Source organism: Monocercomonoides exilis, assembly GCF_001643675.1.
Source record: "Monocercomonoides exilis strain PA203 chromosome Unknown scaffold22-1379369, whole genome shotgun sequence".
Classification (NCBI taxonomy): Eukaryota; Preaxostyla; order Oxymonadida; family Polymastigidae; genus Monocercomonoides; species Monocercomonoides exilis.
Window position 1 is genome coordinate 917,997 of NW_027150567.1, and position 21,880 is coordinate 939,876.

Genomic DNA, 21,880 nt, shown 5'->3' on the forward strand with positions numbered 1-21,880 from the left:
TTGTATCCATATCGAAATAGCGAATTCATCAAAGCTTATAAATTTGCAATTCATGTTTACCAAGGCCGAATGCCGAGTTATGGACCAAATTCTACGCTATACGCAGCACGTGCTCAAACACAAGAATTTATTTGTGAAATGCTTTTGATTCAATACACAATGTGTCGAAATACGTGAAAAATGCCAATGGACAAGGCTGAAATTAACGGGGTTGGGAAGCTATGAACATAAAAAGGACGAGCGATCAATCTGTATGAAAGAGCGAGTGTTTTTGAAGAAGGATAGGACATTTTGAAGAATTTTGTTGAGAAATTTAGGGAGATGAATTGAATGGAAAAGAAGGGAATAAGAATGAAACAGGAGATTTGCGGCTGTCACAGCTGAGCAAAGCAAATTTCTTGGGAGAAGAAAGGGCGAAACATTTGTTTTATGGACTGAGGAGTGCGATTAAACAGCATTTGATTTCTTTGTAAGAAAGCCGAAAATACAAGAGGTAATCAGGCAGTTTAGCATAATACGGGCAGCTGGATATGGACAATAGGCAAAAGGGATTTGAGTCAATTTACCCTCATCTTTGACCTTATGTTATTGAGAAGTGATCCACTAGAGCAGCGTGCAATAAAATAATTTTGAGGAAATTTAATGGCAATTATCTGACATTTGGGTTTGACAGTAGCATCTTCTTCATCTTTGACCGTTTCATATATTCTTCATAGTCGCCATTTTATTTTCGTTCATATCACCTCTACAAATGTTACTATTATTTTTCGTTTCGTCAACTTCTCCTTCTGTAATACCTTCTTCTTCTTTTCTTTCTCATTCTCATCTTTCTTTCCCTTTCTTTCTTTCTCTTTCTCTTTCTTTCTCTTTCTTTCTTTCTCTATTCCCATATTTTTGTGGGAATGCTTTCATATCCTTCTTGGTATTGGCTGCAGCCAAGGATTCTTTTGAGGCACAGGATCGCTTGTTGTTGTGTGGAGAGTGTGTCTGTTGCTAAGCACACCGCTAAAGTTTGTGTGGGGAACGGATGATAATTCAGCTGAAGGAACAAAGAAAGAAAGAAAGAAAGAAAGAAAGAAAGAAAGAAAGAAAGAAAGAAAGAAAGAAAGAAAATAAAAGTCATGATCTCAAAGATAATCTTCCAAATATGTTTCAAGTTTTTGCTTATTCATCGTTATCATTATTTTTCATAAACTACTTCAAAAATGTATTTTTTTTTTCATTTTTTTTAAATTCTGACAAAAACTCTGAACGAAACTTACATAAAAATTTTCAAAAACTGCTTGAAGCCAATTTTATTCTGCATTTTGTTGCTTTCCAAAATAAAAGATAATTCCTTATATATTCCTGAAAAGAATGTTTTAATGAAAAAATAGATAAGACTGTATCTAGGGTCAACTTTTTAATGGGACTTTTTCCCTTATTGACTGCTTTTTGTTCACAGTTTGTTTTTAATTTTGCTTATTACTTTTTGTTTTTTTACCAAGTTTGGATTGAAATTATCTGTTTTTAAATTTTTTTAAACATACATTCTAACTTTTGTTAATATGATGGTGAGAAAACACATAAGAACATCATTTCAGTATTTATTAATAAAAAATCAAAAACAAAAAATTTTGATCTTTTTTGATCTTTTGATCAAAATTTTTTGTTTTTGATTTTTTTATTGAAATACGAAATACTGGACTTAAAGAAGTTAACGGCGGAGTTAAAATGCAATAATCTTCCACATATATGAAATTGGCTGATTAATTCTAAAGAAAATGTCATATGTGCGGGTTTTTTCCCTTGTGCGGGTTTTTTCCCTCACCATCATTATATTAACAAAGAAATAATCGGTTTTATGTTAGAATGTTGTTAAAAAAATGAAATGTGAAAAAAACAAGAAAAAAGTGTTTATGAAAAAAAAGAATTTAAAAGTAGTTAGATAATAGTATTTGCTATTCAAAACATGTATCCAATTTCTTGGACGTTGCCTAGTTGGCTGGTAAAAGTCCTTTCAAATTTAACAAAAAAACGTAATTTCTCAATGTGTAATAAGCAAAAATTAAAAAACAAACTGTAATTAAATTGTGTTAAACTTGTAAAAAAGGTTTTTTGAAGTACTGAAAGCCAATCAACGTTTGTTGAAAGTTGGCAGTCAAAAACAAAAAAAGTGCCAATAAGGGAAAAAGTCCCATTAAAAAGTTGACCCTATTCATTTGTGAAAATATCAATTATATGTTCAAAACTTTTTTGGCAATATTTCAATTATTAATCTTCCATTGCAATGCTAAGAAAAACAAAAATTTTCCAAAATTGACAAAAATATATGTATATATTGTGTGGAACAAAATCCAAAAGCTAAAAATTTTATCCCATATTAGCAAAATTTTATTTTTGATTTATAAAAACAATTTTTCAATATCAAATTTTTGAATGAATACAAAAATTGCAATAAAACATTTTATAAATCATTCTTCAAGTGAATAATTCATCATTATCTTAAAAAGAAATACCCATAACTAAATACTTCAAATGCGAAATATCATTTCATTTCGTATTCTTACTCACAATCAAGACAAATAACATAAAATTCCGAAAATAATAAATTAATATTTTATGATACTTACGCTTTTATTTTGCGTTATAGAAAATTCTGTTGCTGATTCTTCTTTTGAACTTTCCTTTAAAAATGGAGAATTTTCTGGTTTATTGCTGCTATTGTGACAATAATTTATATGAATCATTTTCTATTAAGATACATCATATGAACCTTTGTGCGAAGGAAAAAATATCATTGATTTTTTCAAGTTTTATCCAGACCTTCTTGATGTGTTTTGCAGAGATGAAACAGTTTGTAAATTTTGAACGCTTCTTTTTCTAATCGATAATTTGACAAATATAGGAGACATTATCTTCCAATCAAGATGAATCATTGAATCCCGATCGGATTAATGTTAAAACTGATGATACAATTATCAAAGAAAAGTGTAAAACGGCATGTGAAAGTTTTGCTTCCAAAGAATAAATAGTGTTTACTTTTTTATGCATACACATATTTTTAGGCATTTCTATCTGCGATGAGACAGAATTAGAGTGATGCGAAACATCTATTATTCAATTCCAAAAAATAGATTGAAAGCTGTTAATATTGCTCTTCATATATTATATAAATATTTTCGTTTTTCTTCTCACTTCAAATAGAGATGAGAAAATAATTATAATGGGTAAATTTGAAATATTTCTTTTTTTAAATGGTTTTTGTGACGTTGCCAGAGCTTTTCTCGTTAGGAAAAGGTTTTATTCATTTAATTAATTATTGATTTCATATTTTTAGTGTTGACTTTAAGGTCGAATATCTCTCTTGAAGTCTATAAAGCTCTTCAAAAAGATCCTTGAAAATCTTGCAAAACTTCACTCTTTGGGGCAATCTTATGGTCATCTTCATCCCAAATCTATTAAAGTGTCAAAAAAAGGAGATGTATGAACTGTAATATTTATAAATTTTCGTATATGATGAGTTTTAAGATTGAACTTCAAGAATCTATTGAAAAAGATTCCAGAAATTATTTTTCCCCAGAGGCATTATTGCTAACAGAGGAATTATCCTCCAGTATGCACATTACTTATTAGAATTATTTTAATTGAAAACAAATACTTTTTAAAGATAAGTATCGAACACATTCCAACGACATGTGGGCATTTGGAGTCATTTTCCTTGAAACGATAATTGGAGAGAACATGCTATCTGATGTTACAGATAAGGAGCGATTTCAATTTTTAACCAACGTATGAACAATTTGGAGATTTTTTTTTAACTTTTTTGTTGTTAAATAACTGTTTCCTCAATTGTCTTAAAGAACTTTGGAGCACTGAGACGAACAGACTTTCCCTTTGTTTCAGAAGATCAATTTGAGCGTTACGAACAAGAAGTTGCAGATAGGCAACCAGATGAATTCACTGAATCAAAACCATTCACTCTCCCTTCAAAGCAGCAGCACAGCGAAGCGACGTATCGCGGAGCATCCTCTTCTTCATTGAAAGAACGGTTTCACCACGCATTTTTGGACCAATACAACCAATTGCCAGAGACACCAAACAAACCATCCTCGCCTTTTCCTCTCATGTCAGCGCTCACCGACTTTCTTTTCAACAAAGTGCTTGTTATCAATCCACAGGCTCGCTGCTCTTCAGCTTCGGCTGCACTTGAGGACGCTGTTTGGAGCAGCACGTGGAGCGACAAGAAGGCGCAACCGCTGTCAACGCCACCGCCTCCACCATTACCAATGCAGGGTTCATTGCAAATGCCATTGCTCTCTCAAAGACAACTATCTGCTCCGCGACCAATGCCACTTCCACAACAGAAAGAGCAACAAACAGAGAAAGAAAGCGGTAGAAGCAGCTCAAATAGTAGAGGTGCTGGAAGCACTCCAAAGAGAGCAGAAGAAGAAGAGATGGAAAGAATTCCCGTGAAAACTGCTAAACAAGAGCCAAAATCTGCGTCACGCACACATCACAAGCATCATTCACCGTTTTCTTTGCCATCGACTGCAAAAGTTGCAGAGGAAGAAGAGAAGACACCGAACATTCACAGGCAAAAGAGAGATTTGCCTTCTGCTCCAAAAGCGTCAGCTTCTTCTTCTTCTTCTTCTTCTTCTCCTTTGAAATCAAAAGCAAAAGCAAAAGAAAAGTCATTTCCCACATCATCATCATCATCATCTTCTTCTTCTTCCTTCACTCCTTCTCGTTCTCCTTCTCGTTCGATGTCACCACACAAATGCAACAACGAGAAAGAGAACATTTCAGTCCGCAGGACGATAACAAATGCGCTGCTTGAAAAAGAAAAAGCGGAAAAAATCGAAAAATCGGAAAAAGCGGAAAAAGAAGAACATCAAAGACAGAAACCAAAGCACAGGCATCACGAGCCGAAAGATACCAAACAATGGAAAATAAATCAGAAAGAAGGAAAAGAAAAAGAAGAAGAAATGGATGATGTTGAAGAAGAAATGCCTCTCGATGCAAAACTCCACACACCTCATCACAAACATTCACACAGCCACCACAGAGAAAGAGAATCTAAAACTCCTTCTCACAAATCGATTGAACCATCAAATAGAAAACATTCATCATCATCATCATCTTCTTCTTCTTCTCCATCTCCCTTTGTCCCTTCCTCTGAAACACCTTCTCGTTCTTCTCCTGTCGCAAAGCCAGGAAAAACGAGAAACGAAAGCAGAATTCCATCGCTTTCGATGCGTTCTGTCGGAAACAGGCTGAAAACTGACAGGGAAAATGCGTTGACTCAAAATCTCTTTGAGTCACCTTACTCGAAAGAATTGAAAACAAGGAGAAAGTTTGAAGGAGAAGAGGAAAAAGATGGATTTAATAACAATGAAGAAGAAGAAGATGATGATAATGAAAGGGATGTTGGTGTTAATGTGCCGAAATACTTCGAAAGCGAGCCAAAGACGAAGAGAGAGGGAAGAATCGGAGACAAAAGCAGAAGCAAAAGTAGAAGCAGAAGCAGAAGAAGAAGCAGCAGCGAAAGAACTCCTCATCGTTCTCCTTCATACACATCAAGATCTCCTTCAACCTCTTCCTCTTCTTCTTCTTCTTCTTCTTCTTCTTCTTCTTCTTCCTCCTCCTCCTCCTCCTCCTCTTCTTCTTCTTCTCGTCCAAGCTCATATAATCCTCCTCTGACCCGCCGCATTCACCAAACATTCGAAACGCCTCTTCTTTCTTCTCCGCCTCGCCAACCTCCTGTTACACCACCTCCTTCTTCACAGCTGCTTAAATTGGAAGCGCAGATTGCAGAAAATAGATACGAAACACCAAAAAGTTGGGAAAGAGAAAGGAGATTTGAGGAGGAGGAGGAGGAAGAAGAAGAAGAAAAGGAAGAAAAAGAAGAAGAAAAAGAAGCTTTCAATCATTATAACAACAAAGAAGATGAAATAGCAGCAGTTTCTGAAGCAGAAAAGAAGACGCCAAAAAAACGCTCGTCTGCAAAGGAAGCCACGCCAAAGACACATCGCCATTCAAATCGTCGTTCTCATTCCAAAAGCAACAGAACACCCGAAAAGATGAAGGACAATTATGTTCAGAGAAACACACTCAAAAGTGAAGATGAAGCTAAAGCTAAAGCTAAAGACGAAGATGAAGCTGAATATGATTCAAAATCAAGTTCTAATACAAATTCTCATTCTCATTCTAATTCAAAGCCAATTGATTCAAATGCACCATTCGAAACAGCCCAGCCGCCTCTCGACAGCCAAAGCAGGCCTTTTGTGCTCCCTTCAACGCTGAAGCAGATGAGAAAGGACAAAAAAGAACGAAAAGAAGAAGAAAAAGAAGAAAAAGAAGAAAAAGAAGATAAAGGCAAAAAAGAAGAAAAATACCAAAAAGAAGAAAAAGATCCGAAAGAACGAAAAGAGCTGAATCAGCGCCTGCCACCCAGAGCTGGCTGGACAGCAGCGCCAGGCAGATTAGCACAGACATCACATTCAATGCAGAAGCAGAAGCAGAAGCAGAAGCAGCAACAGAATCCTTCTTTGGCTTCTTCTCCCTTTTATCCTTCTCTTTCTTCTTCTCCTCCTCCTCCTTCTTCTCCAACAACGACTCCTTCTTCTTCATTATCCTCAACATCTTCTTTCCCACCTTCGTTATCTTCATCTTCTTCATCTTTTCCTTCTTCTTCTTCATCTTCTCTTTTCCACCCCCATTCTCCTCTTTCTCGCTCCACACGCCCAGTTTCTTCACCCACACGTGCTTATTCGCCATTCATCAACAAGCTCATTGAGACGCAAAAGAAAGAGAAATTTATGGGGACAGCGCCAGCTTCGCCGCCGAAGCAGCAGCGGATGGAGAGAGGGAGGAATAGCAGCAGGAGGAGGAGGAGAGAAGAGAAGGGAGAAGGAGAAGAAGAAGAAAGAGGAGAAGAAAGAGAAGAAAGAGAAAGTGAATGCGAAAGTGAAGGCGTAAGAGGAGAGGAAGAGGAGGAGAAAGATTTCTTCAAAGAAGACGAAGACAAAGACGAAAACAATGAAGAAGAAGAAGAAGAAGAAGAAGAAGAGAAAGCGAAAAAATTAAATGAAAACAAGAAAGCTGTTAAGAATGAATACAATTTTGAAGCTGAAGCTGATGATGAAGCTGATGATGATAAAAGCAGGAGAATTGAGGATGAGCTGAATGAGTCAGACCAAATTGACTCGTCAGAAGTGGAAGCAGAAGGAGGAGTGCTGGAAATGTCGCTGATGATAAAGCACATGCAGAAAATGAGTGAAAGAGAGAAGGAGAAGGAGAAGGAGAAGGAGAAAGAGAAAGAAATTGAGAAAGAAAAAGAGAAGGAAAACGAGAAGAAGGAGAAAAAAGAAAGAGAAAGAAGCCAAAAACATGCAAAACAGAAAGAAGAAAGAGAAAAGGAAAAGAAAGAAAGACAAGAAAGAAGAAGAAGAAGAAACGAAGAAGAGGCAAGAAAAATAGAAGAAGAGAAAGAAAGAGAAAGAGAGAGAGAAAAGGAAAGAGAAAGAGAAAGAGAAAGAGAAAGAGAAAGGAGTGTTAGCAAAGCCATGGAGTTGGAAAAGGCACAGCAGATTAGAAAGTCCAATGAAGAAGCACTGAAAGAAATGGAAAGCAAAAACAGAGCAAAAGAAGAAGAAGAAGAAGAGAAGGAAGAAGAAGAGAAAGAGGAAGAAGAAGAGAAAGAAGAAGAAGAAGAGAAAGAAGAAGAAGAAGAAGATTTATTTACTCAGGAAGAGCTGGATCAAAAGGAGAAAGAAAGACAAAATGAAGAAAGGAAAACAAACAAAACAAACAAAAGAAAGGAAAAAAAGGAAAGAGCCGATGAAGAGAATGAAAGAGAAGCGGAAAGAGAGAGAGAAAGAGAAAGAGAAGAGGAAGAGGAAAGAGAAAGAGAAAGAGAAAGAGAAAGAGAAAGAGAAAGAGAAAGAGAAAGAGAAAGAGAAAGAGAAAGAGAAAGAGAAACTCAAAGTGACAATTCTTCAGATGAAAGCACTGAAAGAAAGGCCGAAAGTGGAGATGATGAAAGACACAGTGATAATTACACTGAAAAAGAAGAAGAAGAAGAAGAAGAAGAAGAATGTGAAGAAAAAGAAAAAGAAGAAAAAGAAGAAAAAGAAGAAAAAGAAGAGGGAAAAGAAGAAAAGGAAGATTATGATTATGATTCTGATAAGTACGATGAAGAAAGCGATAATAGCGATTACAGTGAAGAGAGAGAAGAGAAAGAAGAAAAGGAAGAAAGAGAAGAAAGAGAAATTTCACAAGAAAGCAAAGAATTCCCATCACAAAAAGCGCCATCTGCACCACAAATAACCGAAAAGAAGCAGCCAGCTGCATTTAATACACCAGGGCTACCAGGATTGAAGAGGGAAAAGGAAGAAGAGGAAGAAGAGGAAGAGGAAGAAGAAGAGAGAGAAGAAGAGAGAGAAGAAGAGGAAGAAATAAAAGAAAAGGAAGAAGAAGAGAAGGAGAAGGATAAAGAGAAGGAAAAGGAAAAAGAGAAGGAGAATAAAGAGAAAGAGAAAGAGAAAGGAGAGAAAGAGAAAGAAAAAGATAAAGCGACAAATGATCAAAGCAGCAAAGTTCCAACATTTCATTCACTTCCACATCCAACAACAAAACAAGAAGCCTTGCCACATTCTTCTTCTTCTTCTTCCTCCTCCTCCTCCTCCTTTTCTTCTTCCCCTTCTTCTTCTTTGTCTTCAACCAATTCTTCTTCTTTTTCTTCCTCCTCCTCCTCTTCCTCTTCAAAAGATCTTTCTCGCCCTTCAACTCCCACTTCATTCAACACTCCATCACTATTTTCTTCCTCCAACTCCTCATTTTCTTCTTCTCAACCTTCTTCTTCTTCATTGCCATCATCATCTTCATCATCATCATCTTCTTCTTCTCAACCTTCTTCCTCTTCCTCTTCCTCCTCATCTTCTACTTCTTCTTCACATCCAACCAAATACCCACAAACTCCTCGCCCGCCTGCCATTCGGCAGGCACCGCATCTTCAAAGACATCCTTCTCCTGCTCGAAAGATGAGCACTTTCAAGCCAGCAATCGAAGCAAACAGCAAAAGAAAGAAAGATTATGTGAAAGATTCTGAGAAAGATGATGAGAAAAACGAGAAAAACGAGAAAAACGAGAAAAACGAGAATTATCCGAATAATTCGAATAATTCTGGTTATTCAAATAATCCAAGTTATTCGAATGATTCAAGAAATTCAAGTGATTTTAGAAATTCCAGTAATCCAAGCAATTTAAGCGATAAGAGCAGTCAAAGAGATCAGAGTGAAAAAAGTGACAGGAGTGACAGAAATGAAAAGAAATACCAGAATATCACTTGCTTTTCAAGCGATTTTGGTGTTCCTGTTCAAAAAGGAGAAAAAGAGAAAGAGAAAGAAAAAGAAAAAGAGAAAGAGAAAGAAGAACAAGAAAAAGACGGAAATCATAGTCAAAGTGTGAATTATTCGAGAAGCGAAAAAAGAAAGGAAGAAAGAATGAGAAGAGAGAATTTGGATGATGAAAATAAATCAGACAATGAAGGAGAAGAAATTGAAGATGCCGGCATAAGTCTACGCCCAACATCGTTATTTATGCATTTCACAAGCAAAAATCCGGAATTACTTGAAAAATCTGCAACACACCCCAAAGCTATTCCAATTGCATTGATTGCAACTTATGAAACAGGAAAAAAAGAGTTAAATGAAAAACAAAATGAACAAAATTCTGATCCAAAGATAATTCAAAAAAATGTAATTATGAGTCAAACCAGAAAAAATCCACATCTCAGAAAAATAGATGAACAAAGTTTTTCTGAAAGTACAGCTTCATCCACAGAATCTGATATATCGGAAACAAGCAAAGAAGAATATGAAGTTGGTGAAGGATATAGCGACTCATTTTTAAGCCTTGAAGAAAATAATTCAACAGAATAATTTTTAATTTTCACGTTTTTGAAAACTTTTTAATTTTTTAGGTAATTGTCTTCATTTTTGAATAAACCATTTAAAAACTTCCATAAAGTGATTGATCAGAATATTATTTCGTAATAACAAATAAAGCCAATGGGGGAATTTATGATCATAAAGATCGTACTTTTTGGGAAGTTTGTTCCATATTCTTTGAATATCAATTATTTAGAGAAATGCACTTTTGTTATCTTTTTTTTAATGAACCTCATTTTATTCAAAAATTATTGAATTTTAAAGATGGCACCAAAGTTGAAGAAGCAACCAAAAAAGAAGCAGAATGAGCGCAGATACAAGGGACCAAAAGAAATTGAGATGACGATAAATCTTCACAAAGCATGTCACGCAATTTCATTTAAAAAGAAGGCTCCTCGCGCAATTAAGACTATTCGAAATTTTGCAAAGAAATATATGCGCACTCGTGATGTTCGTCTTGACACCAAAGTCAACAGCTATGTCTGGAAAACAGGAATTAAGAACATCCCACGTCGCATTCGCGTTTCATTTGAGAGAAAATTGTCGGAAGACGAAGATGCAAAAGATAAATACTATGTTTTGGTGAAGCACGTTCCAGTTAAAAGCTTTCACTATCTTCTCCCCAAAAAGATTGAGGAAGCCAAGTAATCATTTTTTTGTCTAACTACTCATTTCCCAAACCAGTTCACAGATACTGAAAGAATTCTTCCTCTTTTCAATTTTTCTTGTATCTATTGAAATATTACATCTAAAATGCTTCATTTGCACTTGCATTCCTTGAACTTATGCAAATGATTGAATGTTGTATTTCTTCATTTTTGCTGTTAATGAAGGAGACATTAAATATTAAAATAAATAATAATCATTTTCTGAACCAAAAAATGAAAGAATAATGTTGAAAAAGTTCAAGATTGAATCTTAACTTTGTCAAGTTGTCGAGAGTTGCACGTTTAAAAAAAATTGTTATTTCTTTAAGAGAAATCAAAATGATTTTTTCACTGTTTTTTGATTGTAACAGGTGAATTGTGAAAGAAAAAAAAATATTTCAATATAAGAATTTATTTAAAGATTGACATAGGTTATTTCAAATGATTTTTTCTTATCACAAAATAACTCAGATATTTTCTAAAACTGACAATTTTTGAGTTTTCTAAACCACAATGAATTTATTGTTGTGAAATACTTCGTATTTTTGAATATCTTCAAATGTTCAAATTTCTTTATCTCAAAATGCAACAATACAAAATATACCAAACATCTTCAAATCATCGGTTTTTAGTTTTCAGTCTCATTCTTCTCCACAAAAAAAAGACAAAAAACATCTTCCGTTCGCTCATTCAATCTGCCAGATTTCTTTTTCTCTTTGATAAGGCATTTGCTATTAATTCCATTGGAAAAAACAATGTGATTCAAAAAGTTTATGATTTTTTTTAAATAAATATCATTCGACAAATAATCTGTTGGTTATGATCAAAAATTTACAAAAGTTTTCCATTTTTGGACTTAAACAGCCTATACTTGAGGCTTCTTTGCACTCTCTTTTGCACTTCTTTTTTTTTAAGCAAAAACAAAGTAGTTTGCGTTGTGTTCATTTTTTATTTTGTGAGATAATCAATGCTATTTGTGTTTTTATTTGATTTTTTTTAATAAAAACCAGTTTTGACAAATAGAGAAATATAAATTTTGAAACAGATGAAAACATATTGTGGCGATGCTCTTGCTTATGAAAACAAAGAAATGCCTTTGAACGAAAAGTTTTCAAGTTTGTGCATTAATTTGGATTGAACAATTCCGAACAAATTTGTATTTTTTTGAAGAATTGTTTTCTGAGCTGGAATATTGCACCAGCGCTGAACAGAAACAGAAAATCGAAGTGATGAATGCACTTATGAATGAAATGGAAATAAAAGATTTTGGATTGATTTTCACAAAAGAACTTTTTGACAAAATAAGCAAAATGATCGAAGAAAGAAAGATTTCCATGAAAAATGCCATTGAATTTTTGAAGTTCATGGGATTTTGGAAAGTGCAGAAAAAATTTTCAGTTATGTCATTTGTTAAATCATTATTGTTCAAAAGAATGAGAGAGATGATGATTGATGAAAATAAGAAGAAAAAGGAAATGAACGAAAAAATTCTTACAGATCTCTGTGAATGCTGTCTAACGCTTGGTTTTGACTTCTCGTTTGAATTCCTTTCAATTTGTGTTCCTTGTCTTCTGAAAGCTGCATTGAAGAAAGAGGAAAATGAAGAAACGCAAATGGAAGTGGAAATGGCATTGTTTGCTTTGAGCAGCATTGGATATTGTGTATGACTATTTCTTTTTTATTTTGAAATAATTGATTTTTTTTTTGTTTTTTTGTTAGAAAGTGCCAAAAGAAATGTATTTAAGTGAACTCAAAGAAATAATCCAATATCACCAGGAGCATCTAAACCTCACTCAGCTTGCTTATCAATCTGCTTGGCAGTTTTTGATAAGAAGAATTTTATGTGATAGAAATTTGGAAGATGTGATTGTGAATGAGCTACATTTTGGAAGAGAAGCAGCAAGAGAGCTGAAAGAACTGACAAGAAATGTGGATTGGAAGAGAGGGAAAGAAGAGGAAAAAGAAAAAGAAACGAAAGAAGTGATTATGACAAGAAGATGGATTGATATTGTTGACAATTTCTTGACATGGTGCGCATTGTGGAAAGAGGGATTTGTTATGCTTATCTGCAGCGTTGTTCAGGTATTTCGAGCAGCAAAAGTTAATAACGAAGAAATAAGTAGCCGGTGCATTTATTTATTTAGAAGTGCAGCATTTAACTGGAATATGAAAGTTGAAGACTTGCTGAAAGGCGGAGCTGTTGATGCTGTTTTGGAAGAAATGAAGCAATCGACTTTGGATGATGAAGTGACATTTAAGTGCTTGGAATTTTTTGATTTTATTTCAATGCGATTGAAAGGAAAGGAGGAAGAAAAAATGGAAGAAGAAAAAAGAAAGTCGATGAAAAAGAAAGTATTTGAAAAGCTGGAAGAAGAAGGATACGAAGATGCAATTGCAAGCTTTCACGAAACATTTCAGCTTCTTAACAAAGAGTGTTATGATGATTTTCCATTGGATATTTCTGATTATTTTTTGAATATTTGAGGAAAACGGGACTTATTTTATATTTAACATCAAAAATTGTGTTTATTTTCTTTTCCTTTTTTCCTTTTTTTCTTTTTCTGTATTGCCAAATTGATATTTATCAATTTTCATCATTTCTCAAGATGGCAAAAAATTAATTTTAGAAGAATATTTTACAGTTTATGTATTTTGATTTCACTTCATTTTGATGAAATGAAAATTAAAAATCCAAAAACAGACACCATTTGAAGCTTTTCAAATTTCTTCTTTTCTTCTTTGAAGGCCTTCCCAAAAGGATTGTTACTTTCTTTTTTTCTCCCCAAATCCCAACTAAATCAAATTGCATCCATTGTTTATCCCCTTCCTCAAACACTCTTTTTCTCTTTTGATTTCCTTCATCCTCACTTTTTTGTTGAACTTCATCTTATCAGAGGATGAAAAAGAGCTCTTTCAGTGTGTGGCTGAAGAAGGAAACATGGATGGCTTGATTGTCTGTTCTGATGATCAGAGATCCACAAATTCCTCATTAAACACGAGGATGAATCCCCAAAAAGCAAAAAAGATGCACTTTCGATTGCTGATGAAGAGGCAGCAGAAGAAAAGATAACGCATGAACAAAGTGAAACAAGCAAGTTATCAATTGATAGTAACTAATTTTTTGAATCCGAAATACAAAAAGTATGAATTCAAACGGTTTGTGAAATGATACTTTACAGAAGCCAATCCATTTTTCTTTAAAACGATAAAAAAAAAGTGAAAAATGATCAGCTCGGATGAATACAGTGGAATTACAAAATAATAATAATAATAATAATAAATAGAAAGAATAAAAAACTCATTGCTCAGCAAAACACAAAATAATCATCAAAATTTTGAAACAAAAAAGGGCACCCAAATATTCTGTACGGAAAGCAATAGCGCAATCCAACCACCCATTCTTCGTATCCGTCTTCCTCCATTTTTTCAAATAACTTTCTTTTAACCTTTTTCATTTTTGCTGCATCTGTTTCGTCATTCGCATTTCTTTTCAATAGCCCAAAAGCTCCTTTAAAAAAATCCAAACAATTCCATGGCTCTTCATCTTTCAATGTTGGTCTGTGAAGTTCCCCCAAAATAATATTAACAGCTCCTCCTTTCAATAAGTCTGCAACATCCACTGTTCTGTTTTTCGCTGCACTGATCAACGTTTCAACACATTGCGAGCAAATATCCTGACAATTATTCTTCGCTGCTCGATATGCACTTGCGATGCTTCCAATGAGCCTATCATGCTCTTCACTCAATTCGAAAAACGATAAGTAATTATAAGTTGCTGACAGCCATCTCATCAAAGGAATCTCTTCTCCTCTTTCTTTTTCTCCTTTTCCTCTTTTCTCTCTCTTCCAATCAACACACTTTGTCAGCTCCTCCAATTCTCCTGCTGCTTCTCTCACAAAATGCAGATCGTCCAAATCAGCCGTTCCCAAGCTTTTATCGCTCTGCAGTCTGTTCATCAAAAATAGCCACACAGATTGATATGCCAATCGTGATAGATTGTGATGGTCCTGATGATGTTTGATAACATCTTTTGTTTCTTTCAGATACAATTTTTTTGGAACAGTCTGAATAAAGCACAAAAAAAAAAAGAAAAAAAGAAAAAGAAAATGAAATCAAAGAAAGAAATAATGAAGTCTATTGCGCAATGATTGCTATCACACCTTCATGAAAGGAATGCAGCTCAAGGCCAACAAAGCCGTTTCAATCTCGTTTTGTGTTTCTTCATTTTCCTCCTTGTTCAATGCAACCTTCAAAAATAAAGGCACACAAATGCTAAGCAATTTTTTTGACATAAAAGAATATTGACTCAAAAAATAGCATTCGCAAAGTTCAATAAGCAGCTTCTCGTTCTTTCCTTCTTTCTTCTTATTTTCTTCAATTATCATCTTTTCAAATTTTTTCCCCAGCAAAGAACCTTCAAAACTTTCGATGCAAAGCCCTTGTAATGAATTGCAGAATCCAATAAACTTCGACAGCACAATCGTATTTTCCAACGATAGTTTGTTTGCTTTAAGCATTGCGTGAATTTCATTAAACAGTTTTGTCTTGAAAATGTATCTGAATTCCTTTCTATCCATCTTGTCCATTAGTCCATAAAGTTCCTCCATTTTTTGTTTTTGCACTTCTTCCTTGCAATTTCCCAGCTCAGAAAACAATTCTTCAATAAAAAAAAAGAAAGAAAGGAATTCAACTATCACAAATTCAAACACAAAAACACTGACAAACCTGTAAATTTTTCAGTATTGTAAGATTTCTGCGGTTCTTCGAATATGGCTTTGTCAGAAAGCTTCTTAATTATTCATATTTATTCGATAAACGAACACAAAAAGTTAAAAATAATTGAGTGGACATTAACCCAAAAAGCATAGGCATTTCAAATGCGCACACCATAGTTATCATCATTTGTATATTTGCCAAGCAACTGAAGAGCAAACCAACGCTTTATCAAATTTCCTTCTTTGTAATGGTTAATTAGATCATATTATTCATTTTCGTTAAGACTTTTCAATAATGCAACGAGAGGTTGATGATGAAATTTTTCTTTAGAACAGTATTCATTTTTTCTCCGTGATGTGATTGTTCACATGAAATCCATTGAAACAGCTGAGTTTCGAATTAAACATTTCATATTTGAAAGCGCAGGTGATCTGCTCAAAAAAATTATTTTTTGAAAAAAAATTTGTTCTTGTTTGCTTTTTTTTTTCATATCCTTCTGCTTATTGTGAACATGCTTCATTTTGCTGAATTTTCAGAATCAATGGATCTTGTAATTAAAAATTATCCCAATTTTTCATTGCTGAGCGTGACAACCAAAGATGGAATGATTATGGTATTTCGATTGAAAGAAAGGAATATATGGTTAATGCACAAGATACTACCTGTCACAAAATTTTCATTTGTCACAGCTATCATGATACCATATTGTGCACATACAGTTTGCGCAAAAAATACCGGACAAGATCGATATCTCAATAACCGCAAGAGGAATAATTCTGATAATTTTCCTCAAAATATATCTCATCAATGCAAACTCAATTGATATACAAAACTTTCAAAAAAACTTCATTTGTGCTCAGAAAAAATAATTTTTGAAATTTCGGAGAAACGAAATATTCTATTTCTCCGAAATCTAAAAAAATATTTTTTTCAATATTCAATCTTCATGAAAATGGAAGTTTGATATGCCAAATGAGTTTGTATTATTGAGGCATATTTTGAGGAAAATTATCAGAATTATTCCACTTGATGTTATTGAGTAATCAATCTTGTCCGGTGTTTTTTGCACAAACTATAAGTTTTTTTCTTCCTATTGTGTGCGGAAACTGAAAAATATGTTATTTTCAATTATCTTGAAAATTCCAAATCCTGTTCAATTTTTAATGAAATAAATGAGTTTTTTTAGGGTTTTCATTTGTTCGCTTTTTTAATCACAGTTTTAATGTTAGGGTTTTATCCAAAATCAACTTGTTAGTGTTTAATTCTGTTGTATTAATTGCTCAATTTTATTAATTATAAAAATTATTTAACATTGATCAAAAAATGCTCTTTTCAAATTAGTGTCAAGTTAAATTTAAAATGTTCAAAGCATATTTGAGTGCATTCTAGTTGAATTTTAAATATTAATCTGTTTATTGACATTATTGTTGAATATAATTGATGTTGAAAATTTTTGATCAATACCAATTTAGAGGGAAAAAATAATTTGATTCATTTAAAAATAAAAGTTTCCGCGCAAATGAAAGACATTATAACTTTATGAAACAGTTAACAATAACGTTATAATCATCCACACAGATTTTTATTAACGGTGGTATATTGTGCAATAATATTAACTTTCATCATAGGAGTGCACTTTCCTAATGGCCAAACAGTAGCCTTTTCTCAGCAGCTAATGAATGTCGAATTTTGATTTTTTCCAACATCAATCGTAAGGTGAATAAAAGCATATGAAGCATTCTGAGAATACTTCATTCTTGTTCATTCATTTTTTAAAAACTAAATTTGTTTTTCGGAGAAACACGGAGAAATTAGTTATTAAAAAATGAATGAACAAGAATGAAGTATTCTCAGAATGCTTCATATGCTTTTATTCACCTTACGATTGATGTTGGAAAAAATCAAAATTCGACATTCATTAGCTGCTGAGAAAAGGCTACTGTTTGGCCATTAGGAAAGTGCACTCCTATGATGAAAGTTACTATTCCTTTATTATCTTTTCCGAAATTTTTAAAAATGAAAACCGTTTGTCTGTCACTCTCAAAAAATGTTTCATTAATTGATTTTTTCTTTTTCTTTTTATTTGATAAAAAAACAACTATATTTCAACAATTATTATCCAAAACTAAAAATTGTGCAGAAATCATAATTATTACATTCGAATGAATAATCATTGAATGCTCATGTGCATTTTGTAAGAATAGCTGAATTGGTTTCAAACGATACTTCAAAACTGATCAAAACAGATATAACAAACTTAATGAATTAACCTTTATTTTTTTACTGCTTAATTTGAAAATTGATTGTGCAAATGAATACAGAATCATTGATTTCGTTGATGTCGGATCTTGAAGCATGTGAACAAGGCTTTATATCTTTTGTATTTGTTAACTTTTTGTGAAAAAGAAAATGAATGATAGAAATGAAATTGCGGAGCATTTTGAAAGAGTAGCGTATGGAAAGTGTTTTTGTTTTGAATGAAATTGGTTTTTGGACATGCAACAGAGAGAAGGTTGGAGGAGAGCATTTTGATTTCACGGAAGAAGAGGTTGTGTGTGCTGCAAACGTTATGAGAAAAATATGTGTCAAATGGTCGAACGAAAAAGAGATTATCGTTTTATGCTCAGAGCTTCTTCGATGCCTCTCAGCAAAAAACTCGAATGGGCTGGGGAACAAAGTCTTTTTGAGAGTTGTTCGAGCCATATTGAAGGCAAGAGCAGAAGAGTCATCTGAAAATATTTCTCAGATCATCGTTTTGTTGTGTATGTATTATTATTTCCTCCGAGATTTGATATTTGCAATGATATATTTTTCGTTTGTTTTTGGAATTGGTGTATAGACGATAGCATGTTGTCAGATGTTGAAGTTTCTGGATTTATCGATTTGGAAATGCAACTTCTTCGGTGTGTTTCACATGATTGTTTGTTTCTCGCGGTTTTATTGATTCATTGCCTTCTCAATATATTCTCGAACACAACACCACGCGGAGAAAGATTTTCACGCCAGAAAAGTGTGATCTCGAATGGGTTTGACTTCCTCTTGAAATTGGCACAAAGCAATGAATCTGTGATGAGCATCAGCTTTGCACGTGAAGCGCTGGTGCTGATGCATTCGCTTGTTCCCCTCTGCTGCGGGAGTGAGGCGGGAGTGGCAATGGGTCTGATGGCAGAGGCGATTGCAGCGAGGCAAGAGAAAGTGTATCGAGAAATGTTGTTTGAAGAGCATGTTCCGATGCTCATTTTGCAGACACAGGGAGAAATGCGACAGCGGCATACGGATAAGAAACAGAAACGAGAAGGGAAAGAAGAAGGGAAAGATGAAGACAAAGAAGAAGAGAACCGTGAAGCAGATAAGTGCGAAGAGTGGGAGATTTGGAAAAGAGTGTTTTATTTGGTTTATGGAAATTTGGTGGAGGAAATGGAACTGTCTGTGGAAGATGTGAAGCCTGAAGAGAAAGGAGGAGGAAGAGAAGAAAGAAGAAAGAAGAAAGATGGAAGAGAAAGAAGAGAAAGAAGAGAAAGAAGAAGAAGTGGAGAATGGTGATGGAAAAGAAGCAGACATGGAAGCATTTATGTTTGGGGAAGAAAAGCAGGAAAAAAAGGAAGTGGCAAGTTTATTGGCACACCACCTCCAGCCACTTTTGCGAGGCTTGCTGTTGGAAGATGAGGGATTCAGAGTGTTTAGCTGTGAGATGCTGAATAAGTTGCTGAAGCCGAAAGAAGAAGAGGAAGAGCAGATGAAAGAGCGGTTGAAGAAGACGAATGAATTGGGGAGGAAAAATGAAGGAAGGGAAGGAAGGGAAAGAAACGAGGAAATCGATCAAAAGCGGAATGGATCATTATCAAACTGTGAAAAAGGGAAAGGGAAAGTGAAAAGCAGGCAAAAAAGCAGCAAAGGCAACAAGAAAGCGAAAGGAAAGGCAAAAAGGAGAAGGAGATGAAGCACTCAAAATTGGATTCATGGCTTATGAAGGAAAAAGAGAAATAGGAGAAAAAGAAAAAGAAAAAGAAAAGCAGAGCAGACGGAGAGAAATGAGAAGGGGGTGGGTTTTGTTTGCTGCAAACGGAGGCTTTCCCCAAATTTCGTGTGCTTTGAAGCGAGAACTGCTGAACAGGAAGCAGGAAGCATCTGAAGCTACTGAACAAGGAATGTGCGCGTATGAGTTGAATGCTTGCTGTTCTGCTTCTTTTTCACCATCTTCTCCTTCTCCTTTTCCTTCTTCCGCATCATCACCATCAACCTCATCTTCTTCTTTTTTTGTTCCTCCATTCAATTTAGCTGAGTTTTATGCCTTGTGTATCAGCTGCTCGATTTGCCATTTGAAAAGCTATTTCGATGTTTTGAATGCTGTTTTGCTGTTCATGTGGATTGCAGACACGAAAAATGGGGCTAATGTGGAAGTTTTGGAGAGACTATTTGTGGCTTTGAACGAAATAGTCCGAAAGAACAGTTTGTGAGCAAGTCACAATTTTTTTCCCTTTCTTTCTTTTGATGTGGTGAATTTTTGTTGGTCATTTTCTTTTTCTTTTTTTCTTTCTTTATTTTTTCTGTTGTTTGGCTTCTCTTGCTTTCAATATCATTTTCTTCCATTTTTCGTTCAAATGCCATGTTCAATCTCTCTTTTCTTAATTAACGACTCTTTCAGATTTCCAAAGTTCTGTTCTTCTGTCTGTTTTGACGAGCAAAGAAGCACTGTCTTCTTTTCAGTCTGTTTTCTCGTCTTCCCACCCGCTCAGCCAAAACATGCTTCTTCATCTTCTTTCGGGCTCTCTGAAGTCTGTCAGACAGAATTTGATTTCTGAAAGACTGAAAACGAATTCATTTCGTTCTTCTTTGTCTTCGTTTCCATCATCTGCTTCTTCCTCTTCATCGTCAAACTCTTGAAATGTCCCAACACTTCTTCTTCTTCTTCACCCACCGCAGACTTCTTCGCTCAAATTGCCTAAGTTTCTGCAGCCTCTCATCAAGCAGTCACTTGCAGACCTTCTTTATTATTCAGTGTGTTGCAATCGAACTTCCTCTCGTGCTACTGTGTCTGATTCGCTGAGTGTGCTTTCTGCAATATTTGCAGCGTCACCGCAGATTGCAAAGAGCTTTGCCTGTGGAAGTGTGATGGAAATGCTGAAGAAAATGAGGAGAAGTGAAGAATCTGGGCTGAAAAGTGAAGCATCCGATGATGAAGAAGAAGAAGGAAAAGGAGAATGAATGAAAGGAGATAAAGGAAGAGAGGATGAAGAAGGAAAAACAGAATCTGTGTTTGAGAGCAAAGTGTGCTTTAAAGAAGAGTTCGAAAGTGTGGCATCAAAAGCAGCAGAATTGTGTGTGGTTTATATGCACAATGTTGAGAATACAGAACAACTCATGAACTTAAAAGTTGAGGAAGAGATTGAAGAAGAAGAAGAAATTGCGATTGAAAGCATGAAAAGAGGAGATGTGGAGTGCTGTTATGCTTCGTTGTGTGTCTTGAGTAAGCTGCTTGTCTTGAACAGAGATAAGCCATCAGCCAAGAAGGAAGTTGAGCGCAACAGCGAAAAGTTGGCAAAAGCGTTTTTCAAATGTGTTGCAGAAATCAAAGAGGAAACACTGTTCTTTGAGCGTCTTCCATTTTTGGATGTGCTTGCCGTTGGTCTTCTTTCTGTTCTGAGCGAAAGAGCGCAGCTGCTCAACCGTTCAACACGCAAGCACGTGCGCGAGTTTGTTTTGAGAGCCATTTCTGTTCCTGAGTCTGTGCAGAACAAGATGGATATGCATTTTGAGAGGCAAACAAAAGAAGCAGTCCTTGATCAGCCTGAGGAAAACAAGAACGAAGTTGCAATCAGGGACAGATTTGACACGGTTTATTCTGCGAAGGGGCTGTTTGATGAGGATGATGGTAATAATTTTGCAAATGTCAATCCTTTTGATGATGATGATGGCTTTGAGGAAAGAGAGGAATTGCCTGAAAGAGGAGACATGAGAGATGGGACGAAAACATAGAATGAGATTCAAACAGTTTCCGATGGAGGAGATGCAAATGGCGATGAAGTTAAAATTCGATCATTTTCATCGTCTTTGTCATCATCATTGTCGTTATCGTCTTCTTCTTCTTTCGAAATTCATTCACATCATTCAATCCTTTCGCTTGATGGATGTTCTTGTACTGTCGATGTCCTTTCTTGTTTGTGCTCATCAACAACAAAGTCCTTCGCTCTCAATTTGAATTCAAACGACTATTCTGAACTCAAAAGCTGCTTGCAGGCTTTTGCGCCAATCTGTTTGGCATGCCCATCGTTGGCGGCACGCTGCACATCGAATGTCACAGCAGCTCTGGAGAAACTTCGAAGGGTCAAATATGATGTGTATGTTCAGACGGTCGAGCAGTTGGAGCACTCTTCTCAGGAACAGTTTGACTTCTACTCAAAATCAAAAATGAGTGTTGCGATCTGCTGCTTGTTGAAAAAAGACATGACCAAAATCGAGCGAGTGGAGATAACTCTGCACTTGCTGTGCAACTTGATCACTTTGTTTCCTTCTGGTTTCAACGCAATCTATTATTGTGCTGTTCGAGAGGATGTATTCAAATACATAAGCTATCCGTTTGAGATG

General features: G+C 34.9%; 7 protein-coding genes across 7 annotated transcripts; 6 read left to right on the top strand and 1 right to left on the bottom strand.

Annotated features, from left to right (window-relative positions):
• Positions 1-3,236: 3,236 nt before the first annotated feature.
• Positions 3,237-10,016, top strand: MONOS_16798 (uncharacterized protein; the record flags this gene model as incomplete). The annotated part of the gene is made up of 5 exons (XM_067869670.1): positions 3,237-3,279; positions 3,333-3,463; positions 3,511-3,595; positions 3,650-3,771; positions 3,843-10,016. The coding sequence occupies 5 exons, from the start codon at positions 3,237-3,239 to the stop codon at positions 9,921-9,923; spliced, it is 6,462 nt and encodes a 2,153-aa protein (XP_067727562.1). The 3' UTR covers positions 9,924-10,016.
• Positions 10,017-10,052: 36 nt separating this feature from the next.
• MONOS_8964 (putative 60S ribosomal protein L31-1) lies at positions 10,053-10,651 on the top strand. The gene is made up of 2 exons (XM_067879418.1): positions 10,053-10,093; positions 10,197-10,651. The coding sequence occupies exon 2, from the start codon at positions 10,197-10,199 to the stop codon at positions 10,578-10,580; it is 384 nt and encodes a 127-aa protein (XP_067727563.1). The 5' UTR covers positions 10,053-10,093; the 3' UTR covers positions 10,581-10,651.
• Positions 10,652-12,012: 1,361 nt separating this feature from the next.
• Positions 12,013-13,279, top strand: MONOS_8963 (uncharacterized protein; the record flags this gene model as incomplete). Its single annotated transcript, XM_067879417.1, has 2 exons — positions 12,013-12,240; positions 12,299-13,279. The coding sequence occupies 2 exons, from the start codon at positions 12,013-12,015 to the stop codon at positions 13,061-13,063; spliced, it is 993 nt and encodes a 330-aa protein (XP_067727564.1). The 3' UTR covers positions 13,064-13,279.
• A 605-nt stretch (positions 13,280-13,884) lies between these two features.
• MONOS_8962 (uncharacterized protein) lies at positions 13,885-15,544 on the bottom strand (the record flags this gene model as incomplete). Its single annotated transcript, XM_067879416.1, has 4 exons — positions 15,467-15,544; positions 15,305-15,368; positions 14,740-15,236; positions 13,885-14,643 (listed from the first exon to the last, which is right to left on the bottom strand). The coding sequence occupies exons 1-4, from the start codon at positions 15,479-15,481 to the stop codon at positions 13,885-13,887; spliced, it is 1,335 nt and encodes a 444-aa protein (XP_067727565.1). The 5' UTR covers positions 15,482-15,544.
• Positions 15,545-18,142: 2,598 nt separating this feature from the next.
• MONOS_8961 (uncharacterized protein) lies at positions 18,143-18,838 on the top strand (the record flags this gene model as incomplete). The annotated part of the gene is made up of 1 exon (XM_067879415.1): positions 18,143-18,838. One exon carries the CDS (start codon positions 18,143-18,145, stop codon positions 18,836-18,838), a length of 696 nt encoding a protein of 231 aa, XP_067727566.1.
• Positions 18,839-19,254: 416 nt separating this feature from the next.
• Positions 19,255-19,752, top strand: MONOS_8960 (uncharacterized protein; the record flags this gene model as incomplete). The annotated part of the gene is made up of 1 exon (XM_067879414.1): positions 19,255-19,752. One exon carries the CDS (start codon positions 19,255-19,257, stop codon positions 19,750-19,752), a length of 498 nt encoding a protein of 165 aa, XP_067727567.1.
• Positions 19,753-20,371: 619 nt separating this feature from the next.
• On the top strand, positions 20,372-21,271 carry MONOS_8959 (uncharacterized protein; the record flags this gene model as incomplete). Its single annotated transcript, XM_067879412.1, has 1 exon — positions 20,372-21,271. The coding sequence occupies exon 1, from the start codon at positions 20,501-20,503 to the stop codon at positions 21,269-21,271; it is 771 nt and encodes a 256-aa protein (XP_067727568.1). The 5' UTR covers positions 20,372-20,500.
• Between the last annotated feature and the right edge of the window lie 609 nt (positions 21,272-21,880).

Excerpts from the sequence above, each read along its gene's own strand:
- MONOS_8964 (XM_067879418.1), top strand. The coding sequence starts at position 10,197 with ATGGCACCAAAGTTGAAGAAGCAACCAAAAAAGAAGCAGAATGAGCGC.